This window comes from Chiloscyllium plagiosum, unplaced genomic scaffold (assembly GCF_037043375.1).
Source record: "Chiloscyllium plagiosum isolate Xiang-an unplaced genomic scaffold, Cpla_swu_hap1 HiC_scaffold_13, whole genome shotgun sequence".
Taxonomy (NCBI): Eukaryota; Metazoa; Chordata; class Chondrichthyes; order Orectolobiformes; family Hemiscylliidae; genus Chiloscyllium; species Chiloscyllium plagiosum.
Genome location: NW_028270151.1, coordinates 79723105 through 79735235, shown reverse-complemented (window position 1 = coordinate 79735235; position 12131 = coordinate 79723105). Strand labels below are relative to the sequence as shown.

At 42.9% G+C, this 12131-nt stretch overlaps 1 protein-coding gene across 1 annotated transcript in view; it reads right to left on the bottom strand.

Annotated features, from left to right (window-relative positions):
* Window positions 1–12131, bottom strand: part of agxta (alanine--glyoxylate aminotransferase a) — a 28465-nt gene that overhangs the window by 3664 nt on the left and 12670 nt on the right. The window contains exons 5-9 of the mRNA XM_043701816.2: window positions 10585–10655; window positions 9367–9451; window positions 6476–6571; window positions 5238–5307; window positions 2917–3012 (exon numbers count right to left, since the gene is read on the bottom strand). Coding sequence (XP_043557751.1) covers window positions 2917–3012; window positions 5238–5307; window positions 6476–6571; window positions 9367–9451; window positions 10585–10655 — 418 coding nt within the window. The remainder of the gene's footprint in view (window positions 1–2916; window positions 3013–5237; window positions 5308–6475; window positions 6572–9366; window positions 9452–10584; window positions 10656–12131) is intronic.

The following is a 12131-nucleotide window of genomic DNA, read 5'->3' as shown; positions in this document are numbered from 1 at the left end:
ATCCATGTGAGTGGGGAGTATTCCATCACACTCTTGACTTTTGCCTTGTACATGGTGGACAGGCTTTGGGGAGTCAGGAGATGAGTTACTCACTTTGGTTTGGAAGCCAAATCACCAGTATTAATGGGAAGAGAGAAAGAACTGTGGAGGAAGACAGGTATTATTTGGGTCCCCAGGTACACATGTCACTGCAGGGACTTAGTAAGTTTATTATTCAGCTGCTCCTAATCAGAGCTCCTACCAGTGTTTTATCTCTTCAAAAGAATGCTATTTTATCAGTGTTCCTTTTCTCCTGCTCAAGCACTCATGCCTCCCTCTCACATTACCCTACCCTCTTCCATCCCATAGTTTCTTCATCGCTCTCAGCCAATGGACAACTGTAATATCACTTGAGACTGGCTACATCTTAACTGTGCCCTTCACCTGAAACACCTATGAATGTTATCTCACACATTTCCTTTATAGTGAGTGTGTGTGTGTGTACTGGTGCTTGACAGTTCATTCATGGGTGTGTTGTCTAGGCCTGCATTTATTGCCTACCACTAGTCACCCTGTAAAAGGTGGTGATGAGTTGCCTTCTTAATCCACTGCAATCCATATTTGGAGGAACACCCACAATTCTGTTAGGGAGGGAGTTCCAGGATTTTGTTTTAGTGACGCTGCAAGAACAATTACATAGTTCGGCATTGTTATGGTGTGGCTTTGGAGGGTAACCTGCTGGTGGTGGTGATCTCTGCAGGTGATGGAGATGGTGATCCCTGCAACTAGTGCCCTGATCCTTCTGGATGGTAGAGTGATACTGAAAGGTGATGTTAAAAGAAAAATTGGTGAATTAAACCTATGCATTTCGAAGATGGTACAGACCGATGCCAATGTGTATTAATAGTGGAGGGAGTGAAATGTGCTGGTGTATGGGTTGCCAATTAAGTGTGATGCTTTGTCCTGGATTGCATCAGCTTTTTGAGTGCCACTGGAGATGCACTATTCCAGACAAGTGGGGAATATTCTATCACACTGCTGACTGGAGCCTTGTAGATGACAGACTTTAAATCGACAGATGGCCAGTTATTCATCCCAGCATTCCTAGGTTCTAACCTGCTATTACAGCCACAATAGATATATGGCTACTCCAGTTCAACTTCGAGACAATGGTAACCTTCAGAATTTTGTAATTGGGGGATTCAATGATAGTGATGCAGTTGAACATCAAGGGATTCTGGTTAGATTCCCTTGTTTGTGGGAGATGGTCATTGCCTGTCGCTTGTATGCTGCAAATGTTAATTGCTATTTATAAGCACAGGCCTGGATGGTGGACTTGTCTTGCTGCAGTTGGACAAGGACTGCTACAGAATCTGAGGAGTTGCGAATGGTGCTGAACATAATACGATCGTCAGTGAACATTGACTCCTGTTCTGCTCAGTCAAATACTGCCTTGATGTCAAGGGTAGCTACTCTAACCTCATCTCTGGAATTCAGTCTTTTGTCCATATTGGAACCAAGGCTGTAATAAAGTCAGGAGCTGGGTGGCCCTGATAGAATCCAAACTGAGAATCAGTGAGGGTTGTTGAGCAAGTGCTGCTTGATAGCACTGTTGATGACACCTTCTGTCACTTTTCTGATCATTGAGAGTAGACTGATGTGGCTGTAATTAGCTAGATTTGACTAATCCTACATTTTTGTGGACAAGACACACTGAGAAATTTTCCACATTGTAGTATAGATGCCAGTATTGTAGATGCATTGAAATTATATGGCAAGGGGTGCAGCAAGTTCTGGAGCACAAGTCTTCAGTCCTATAACTAGAATGTTGTCAGGGCCTATAGCATTTGCAGTATCCAGTACCTTCAGCTGATAAGGATATATGGAGTTGAACTGGCTGAAGACTACCATTTGGTAATGTTGAGAGCCTCAGGTGGAGGCCAAGATGGACCATCTTAGTACTTTTTGGACTGATATGCAGGGTTCCCATGATTGAGGATGGGAATATTTTATTTTCCACGTCCATTCACAAACGAATGTTGCAACAGTTCAGAGCTTAGCTCTGTTTATTGTGGCATTATTTACCTCTGTCTATCGTATGCTTCCCCTGCTTGGCTTGCATGCAGTCCTATGTTGTTGCTTGACCAGATAGAGGTCATTTTTTATTATACCTAGCGCTGCTCCTGGTATACCTTCCTGCACTCTTCACTGAGGCAGGGTTGAACTCACAGCTTGACGCCAACAGTAGGCTGCAGGATCAACCCAGACAAGAGATTACAGGTTGTGGTTAAGTCTGCTACTGCTGATGGCCCACAGTGTCTCATTGAGACCCAGTTTCAAGTTGCTAGATGTGTTCAAAGTTTGTAGTTTTTTCAACAAGGTGGTAGTGCTACACTACACGGACAGTATCACTATATACTGCTACATTTTGTGGATTGATCATGTGGTGAAACAGGAAATATGCAGTCTCTTCAATGGCATCAGAGATTTTATCTGTAAGATATTCTTTGATGATCCCTATATCATGTTGCTTTATGAGTCTGTGAGATAGTTGTCCCAATTTGGGCACATGATGGTGTCAAGGTGGACAACAGGGTTGGCTTTGGCACTAAGTTTTCCCTAAATCAATGCCAGGTGACTGTTCAGTTTCATTCCATTGTATAGCTGGTGTCACACACAGGTCAGATCGGATAAAGTCAACAAATTTCCTTTCCTCAAGAGGCATCAGTGGACTAAATGACTGTGTTTTAATTTCAGATATTTCCCTTCTCTATGGTGGGATTTGACCCCACAACGTCAGTCTGCGGATCTGGATTACTAGTCCAGTGATATTCCTGTTATGCCACTGCTCCTGTTTGCATTTTCAACTCCTCACTGCTTACAATGTATAATATATAAGTGGCCTGGCGCCAACCTAGCTGCTGTGCTGCTCATTACCTTGTCCTTTACGAAGAGTTTTAATCCCAAGTCCTCTATCCCTTTGTGCAGGTACTCAGCATTCTCCTGGTGAAGTTTCCAGTATTCCTCAAGGCCCTGTATAGCAAAGAATGAAACTGCAAAATCAAAAAATAAATCCCCATCTCCAACACTAAAAAATGAAACATCTACAGGCAGGATGCAGAATCATGTGGGCAGCGATCAGGACAATAGGCAGGATGCTGTGTAATTGGCAGAAGTTGATGTTCTGGGGCTAGGGATTAAAATCATGACCTCTAACATTTTTTTGCTCTATTTCTCAGAAAGCATGAAGACTGATTTGACAGTCATTTTACACTTTGTGAAGAAACTAGGAGACAGTTTGAAGCCCAGTGCGTTTCAGGCAAGCAGCACTAGGGAGGGAACAAGAAGTCTGTCGGTTTCATGTTCAGGCCCGAGTATTTTGGCTTCCCGTACTCTCCTGTCAACTGCAGGTTGTCCACCTGAATCGGGTGAACAGCACAGGGTGAGGAGCTAGGGGGAGTTTAAGAACTCAAGAGTCCACTGACTGACACCAAAGCAAAACCTCACTAGTGAGAAACAAAGCACTGACAGGAATTTGGGAGGTGTTGTGGTTGAGATTAGAGAGGGATACTCCAGTACAGCGGCCCTCGCAGCTTTGCATTGCAGAATCCTTCCCAACAATAAAAGACGTTTGCTTACTTAGGACAGCTTCTTCACCCTACTCTTCAAAGCTCCTTTCTGAGGCACCTGATCAATTCAATCTTGTACTGCCAACTGGCTTATGCCTCAGCCATTGAAATAATAGCCAGTGGGATTCCAATGGGAATGGGATGGTGAATGAGGAAGGAAAGAAATTTTAAAAGCCCTCTGCTCTTGAGCATCATGGGGTAAATTTCTCCCCTCTGGCAACAGAGGCAGATTTATAGGGTTATGTTCCACAACTTGCCCTTGTTTTTGGTAGGTGAGGAGCATGTAAAATATGATGAATGCTTTAGGCCATGGGAAGCCCATCCCCTGTCCTTGTCCCCAACATATGGTAGATGGGCACTGGCATCGCCAGCCAAAATGCAATTTATTAACAATCATTAACAGGCAGCAGAGATCATTAACATTTGTTTTGAGGGCGAATATAATTCTGTCCATATTATAACACTGTGCACATCATGGGGACCTGCCATAATCTCCTACTATCACAAGATTTCATTTCTCGGGCAGTACGATGGCACAGTGGTTAGCACTGCTGCCTCACCGTGCCAGAGACCCGGGTTCAATTCCCACCTCAGGCAACTGTCTGTGTGGAGTTTGCACACTCTCCCTGTGTCTGCGTGTGTTTCCTCCGGGTCTCTGGTTTCCTCCCACAGTCCAAAGATGTGCAGTTTAGGTGAATTGGCCATGCTAAATTGCCTGTAGTGTTAGGTGAAGGGGTAAATGTAGGGAAATGGGTCTGGGTGGGTTGCTCTTCGGAGGGTCAGTGTGGCCTGTTTCCACACTAAGTAATGTAATCTTCTCCTTTGTTACCTCCAATCTGGCCAGAGAAGCACACGCTCAGTGCTCTCTACCTTCCCCAATGTCTCCCCACTCTAGCTGTCTGGGCTTACTTGTGTCCTAGCAACATCCATTACAGAATCCTCTCACTGCTGGGACCGTGTTTGACCAGAGTGCAAAACATGCTCCCAAGAAGGGGTGTTAAATCTTACCCTCACCTCCTTCAGACCATCCAGAGCGTGTTATCAAAACAGGAGCGGCCTTCTTTAATGCATGTCCAACTTAAAACCAGCTTTTCTTCTTAAATGGAGTGGGCTAGGGATTGCAGACATCAAGAGCCCTTGTGAAATTCAACTCCCACTCTGCATCTCTTGTGTTACAAACAACCAGCGACCCTGCGACTATTGTTGCATTGAAGATACTTACGAGTCTTCAGTCACAAATACTGGAATGAGAACACTATCAGTATGGCTGGGCTGTTACCAGTGCAACAAGTATAACCAGCTGGGCATACAGACAATTTCCACTGCACTTGCTTGTATTTAGGAAGAAATCAACATCTCGAGAAATGGGAGAAATGTAGAGAGTACAATAAGTACCTATGGATGTTAAGTATTGTCCTGGGAGAGGAGTAAAGTTAGATATTGTACTGAGTCTACGGTAAGCTGTACTGTTCTGAAAAGGAGATGAATTCTGTAAGATCCAGTCCTGACAAAAGGCTGCTGTTAGTTGCCAACCAATAGTTATTATCCCGGGAATCCACATGGTGCTTTGCATGGCATGAAATGTGTGTGTCCCATTAAAGCAACATTCAGAAAGCAAGTAGTCCTCACCTGTTCTGCAAGAATTGCAAGCGCCTCTCTCAATGCAAAAAGGCCCGTGATGGGGGTCGTATGATGGTATCTGTAAAAAGAGTGAGAGTGCTCAATTCTCAGCTCAGTCAGGTTCACCATTCTCACAACCCATAGTGGGCCTGGAATTCTGCTCTTTTCCAGCAAAGTCCATTGAAAGCATTGTTTCTTGGTGAATTCTGCCTCTCTGAAACATCCGAGTGAAGAAAGATTCACAGATCCAAACGTGCTGGAAAAGTGACTCAATCACTCTGGGAATATCTGAAGGTATGTTTTGAATGAATGTCGTATTGTGAGAGGCCTTTTGAAGCCAGTGATTCAGTTTGTTTAATTTTAAACCAACGGCAAGAACATCTATTAAGTTCGGAATACAAGTTGTCATTTGGTAGTAAAAGACTTGACAATTGCTGAAAAAAAGACACATTGTGTCAAAACATTTCATCCTTAACTTTTGTCACAAGAATACCAATTCAAGGGAAAAGCCAACATTTATGCCTTTCTGAAAAAGAGCTATTGGACTTGAAACAGTAACTGTTTCTTCCTCCACAGATGGTGTCAGACCTGATGAATTTCTCTGACAGTGTGCTGACAGTTTGTTTTCATTTCAGATCTGTGTACTTTGCTTTTACTCAACGTTTATGCTGCTAGGGTTAGGATTAAACAATGGAATCACATCGTGGCATGATAACTGTTTGTTCGAGGTACAAGCTGAGGTCCTTGAATGAGTGACACCCAGGCATTCCTTCCCTCTCCTGAACAACTCCTTTTCCCCCTAACACCTGCTCCTTTCCCTTCCCTGCCAATCTGTCCGAGAGATCCCCATCCCTTGTACCTGTTCCTTCCTACGTGAATGTTCATTCCTCATTCCCACACCCCCTTTTCTTCCCCCTCCATTGGGGTCCTGCCCACATTCACCTGCTCCTTCTCCCCAAGCCCAACTGCTCTCCACTCCGCCAGTGCCCACCCCTCTTAATTCTTCACCCATCCTCTCCTTCCTCCCCCACCAGCCCCATTTCTACCTCCCCTCACCCAGTTGCTCCAAAACTCTTCCACCACCCAACTTCCCTCCTCTCTCCCCTCCCATATCCTTCAGAAGCCCTCCCACAAATTGCTTCCTCAACCCTACCCATGTCTCTGCTCCCTCCTCTCCCCTTCCTTCCCAACATTTCCTGACTCTCGCTTATTTGCAACAATGAAGGAAGAACAGAACTCTATCGTACTTTCTCGGGCTCCCATCACAGCCCCAGATGTTAGAGAGCCAACTCATATCGAGGTACAGAGAAGTAGGTTTCTTCCTCCGATTAAATATTTTCTGGCTGTGGAAACAAAAGTACACAAAGACCACGTTTGAATTTATGAAGAAAACTCTTGAAAGGGGAACATTTTGAGATTGGTGTTGAATATTTTGTAAAAGGAATTCACGTTCTGTTCTGTGCTTTTAGGACATTCTGGTGATTGACATCACTTGCAGGCATTCTGACACGTGCAGAGATGCCAAGCCACAATGATGTCTCTGATATAAACAGAGGGGAAAGGAGAGCTCAATCAAGTTAAAAGCTAACTTGTAGAAGCAATGTGGAATGTTGTCGTGGCATATTCTTCAATGTCTGACCAAGAATTCTGTAAACTGTTGGATTCACGGAATTTATTGGAAACATTGAATTGTTGCTCGTCATTATTAAATGTGATTAAATAAACCCAGCAGTTTTATTGGGCCAAAGTCAAACTGGGGCTTAAAAAACTAGGAAGAGCCTGTGCATAGCAATTGGCAAGGCTAACATTGAATCATCAGCTGGGACACCATCAGCTGTGGGCAGCACAGTGGCTCAGTGGTTAGCACTGCTGCCTCACAGTGCCAGAGACCCAGGTTCGATTCCAGCCTCGGGCAACTGTCTGTGTGGAGTTTGCACAATCTCCCTGTACCTGCGTGGGTTTCCTCCGGGTGCTCCGGTTTCCTCCCACAGTCCGAAGATATGCAGGTTAAGTGAATTGGCCATGCTAAACTGTCCATATTGTTCAGGGACCTGTAGGTTAGGTGCATTGGTCAGGTGAAATGTCGAGTAATAGGGTATGTGAATGCGTCTGAGTGGGTTACTCTTCAGAGGGTTGGTATGGACTTGTTGGGCCAAATGGCCTGTTTCCACGCGAGGGGTACTATGAAGTTATCACCATGCCACTGGCTCCACTAATTCCTGATGTTTTAAACTGTCTCCTCAGTTTTTAAGAAGTGATAACAGTGTGGAGACTATAACACTTTTGGAGGAGTGAAACAGATGCAGATTTATGGGAATTGTATCATTGCTGGTTTATGGTTTACCCACTGGAGCTAGATTTAGATTAGATTAGATTAAATTGATTTAATTAAATTAGATTTAGGTCTTTTTGGGCAAAGTAAACTTTTCTACAATTTAGAGTATCACTGGCAAGGCGAGCATTTGTTATTCATCCCTAATTCCCCTTGAACTAAGTGACCATCAGATGATTTTAGAAGCAGCTGAAAGCCGACCACATTAATGTAATGCTGGTGTAGCGTGTTGGCCAGATCAGGTAAGGATATAGGTCTGGGTACACTATATGTACTGTAGCGATTCAAGAAGTCAACTCACCACCATCTTCAAGAGCAACTAGAGATGAGCAATAAATGATAGCCCAACAAATGAACAGTATTTAAAAAAAAATTAAATTCCACAAGCCACTGAGGTGAGTTTGAACCTGTGTCCTCAGAGCATTAACCTGGGCTTCTGGATTACTCATTCATACAGTGACATTGCCAATACCTGGGTTTACATGGAGCCTGTCATAAGCTCAAGAAGTCCAAATGCTTCACAACACTAAGTAATTTTGAAATGTACCCACAAAATGTAGGAACACAACAGCCAAGTTACAGACTGCAAAATATCTCGACTACATGATCAACATAACTCAGCAGTTTCACCTTCAGTTCTACATGATTACCTTTAGGCTGCCACGGCCTTTTCCTCAACTATAGGCTATCTTCAGTAATGTTATCTATATACAGATAGTTTTATTAGATGTGTTAACACCTTCATCCTGTCCTCACCCAGATTGCATTCTACAACTCCTGTCCTTCTTACCTGATGCCAAACGATGGATGAGCCAGAGTATCCTTCAACCGAATAACCGGAAGACAAAGCTTCTGCCGAAGAGTCTACATCCGTGTCCCAGATTCCATGTCCATTGCCAGCCTCCTCCTTTCACCAAGACGAACAGCTTGCAACCTTTGTGTCTGATTCATTCCCGAGTTAAACTTTTAAGAAACCGTATTCCGGTTGATCAAGAAGACAATGAACCTCTAACCCTACAAATTTGTCCACCTCGATCCTTTATTCTCCACCAGCCACTGAGACCGAAATCCACATTCTCATTATCTACAGGTTCTTTTCCCTCAACTACCCTCTCAGTTCTGACTTAAAGATCCCAATTAATGCAACATTCTGTCATCTCTTTCTTTGCTGATATTATTTGATACACCCTTTTTCTCAATAGAAAGTTTTTAATCTTCATTTGAAAATTGCCACAAGGTCTCTACCTGTCATAGTTCTGCAGCTTTCCTCCTGATCCTACCTTTGGTGTACTTTTCCACGATGATCTGCTCCATAATGGTCAACTTTCAGCAGATGTGGTCCTTCTTTCTGGAACATTGGCTACTTTCTCCCTCTCGATCTTTAACGAAAAGTCTCCTCAAAATAAATCTTTTGAACCCATCCTTTCATCCTACCTCCCTCATCTTTCAACGCTCCGTGTTGGCTTCAGGGATGTTTGGTTAAGCAAAAAGAGACTTTGTAAAAGGTGATGCTGTAGGTTCCAAGATGAACAAGAAAGGAAGGAAAGTCAGAAGACTGGGGAACTGAACCTGTGCTGGATGCTTGCTCTCTGAGGGAATAAACAGAGGAGGACAATGCAGGTGTTTCATAAATTATTATTTCTTGGCAGTGGCTTGTCATCTAGCAAGATTCAAGGGTTTCACAGAACTGCAAATGACCTGACGTCATGTGCATATACCCATTCTGGTGGAAACAGTGAGAGCAGACACAGCTTCTTGCAGATCCTTGTGATCACTACATTGCTGAGCAGATGTACAGTTACATACCAGGCTTTGTCATTAAACGAAAGTGGTGCAGTTCCAGGAGGACAGTTGAGGACTTTCTGGGATCCTGAGTAAAGGATGTCGATATCTGAATGGAGAAAAATGGCTGCATCAGTCGAGCACAATGAGCTAAATACTCAGCAATGCATTAAAATTGACCTTAGCTGTTACTAATAAGGTGTCAGTATTTTTACAGATAGTTCTCTGATAATGCCGTAGTTATGTTCCAGCAAAACCTCACTTCATAGAAAATCGAGCAATAGAAATAATGGGGCCTATGGGAAAAATGGGGTAAGGGGCAGATCAGCAGAAAATATCACTCTCAATTGTTCAAAAATCACTCACATGTCTAACACAAAGTATCACACAGCCTGAATAAAGGTTGGAATCATATTTCTTAAAGCAAAAGTAAATTTAACACAGTACATTTAAAAAATGTAAGAAAGCTGCTCTCCGTACAGTACCTCTCACAGAAAGCTGCTCTGTCGGCAGCTGACATTGGAGCATGTGCAGTACGTCACAAAGACTGGCGCTGACATCGCATACGTGCAGAACTTCACAGACGCACATCAGCGCATGCACAGAACATAGCACGTGAACCAATTCCTGCTGGAATCGCGCTTTTGCATACGGAGGTTAGCATTCTCGAAAGTACTGTTCCTTAATTCTTCAGCAACGTTATAGCCAAATCGCGCTGCTGAAACATGCGTTATCCCAGAACTGCCTGTACTTCATATACTTGAATAAATCTGCTGATTCAGTGGGAGGGAGCAACCGTGTGAGTAGATAGGTGGAGGGGGAGCCCAGAGGGAGACAAAGAAAAGGGAGAAACTGTTTCACTCTGAAACATGCAGCGAAACACGATTCCTGAAACTATCATCATTGACCCTGTGCCAAATAATGGGGACAAAACAGGGTCACGTAAAAACAAACCGTGAACATGTATAGAAGTAACAGAGGTACCTGACCGTGCAGCTAGAGGTAAATCAAAGCAGCACCATCCCACAACAATAAGACTCCAGCAGGACCAAATGCAAAAACCTGCAAACGTTTTACAATATTTCTCAGAAGGAAATAGCCACTTTTAGAAAGAGAATTAATTTCTTCTGGAATCCACAATGTACAGTTTATACCCATTGTCTCAAAACAGGAATTAAAGGATCAAGAGTGACAGCAGGATTGATGGCCTACTCTTGAGAAGAATATCAGATAAGTACATACCCTGCTTATCCATGTAGAGAGGGACCCCTCCAAGAGAAGCAACAGAATCAACCAGCAGCAAACAGTTGTGCCTGGACAGAAATGAAACAACATTAGGGACATGTAGAAAAATGGCATTTATATTGTCACTATCCGTGTATCGTCAATTTCGAGAATAAAAAGAAATCTAGCAATCTCTGCCTTGAGCATACTCAATGATTGAATATCTGGGGTAAAGAATTCTGAAAATTCACTATTGTATGAGTGAGGAATGTCCTATTCATCTCAGTCCCACATGATTTGCCTCTTGTTCTGAGACTTTGTCCTCTGGGACAAGAATCCCAGCCAGGCAAAAACACTCTTTCTTCATTCACCTGGTCAATCCCTTTAAGAAATTTCTTATTTCCAATTAGACCACTTCTCATTCTTTTAGATTTTATAGAATACAGGCCCTCTTTCAATAATCTCTCCTCACAGGACAGTCTTGCCATTCCAGGGATCTGCCTGGTAAACCCATGCTTTAATCTTTTAAAACAAGTGTACACTTCCTTAAGTAGGGACTAAAACTGCACAATACTTCAGATGCTATCTTACCAATGATCGATATCATTGAAGCAAGACCTCTTTACTCCTGTATTCAAATCCTCTTGCGATAAAGGCTAACAAATCATTTGTCATCTTAATTCTTGCTGTATTTGCAGCCAGCTTTCAGTGACTCATGAACAAGGACATTTAGGTCTATTTGGACATCAACATTTCCCAATCTCTCATCATTTAATAAATACCCTGCACCACCATTTCTCTGACCATGTGGACAACCTCACTTATCCACATTAAATTCTATTTACCATTCACTTGCATATTCAGCCTTTCCAAATCCACTTCATGCTTTTTAGTATCAACCTTATAACACATTCCAAACTAGCTTTGTGACATCTGTAAGCTTGGAAATATTACATTTAGTCCCCACATCTAAATCCTTGAGCTAGATTGTGAACAGCCGCATTGTGGTACCCCACTAGCTGCAGCCTGCCAACCTGAGAATGAACCATTTATAAGTACTGTTTTCTTTCCTTTAATTCATCCATGCCAGCATATTACCCCCCGTATCCTGGTGCTCTAGCTTTGTTTCCTAACCTGTGTAGGAAAATATTTAAAGTGTTTGAACATTTTCTGGCTCCCCGCTTATCTACTTGGCTAGTTACATCATCAAAAACATTTAATAGGTTTGACAGAAATATTCCCTTTCATAAAACTATGTTATTTTTGCCAGATCAGATCATTAGTATCCAAGAGTCTAGTTATCATATCCTTTATATATCTTTATATACTATTCCCACTAAGGATGTCAGGCAAACAGGATTGTAATTCCCCATTCTTTTCTGACACTCCTTTTTTAAATACTGGAGTTATATTTTTACCCTGCCAATTGTAGGCGCTGTCCAGAATCTATACAATGTTGAAATGTGATCACTATTTCAACATTCTGGAATGTTCAATCATTGGGTCCCTGGGATTTGTAAACTTTCAACTCTTCTGAAGGAATGGAGTGGGAGACAGGCAGCAAG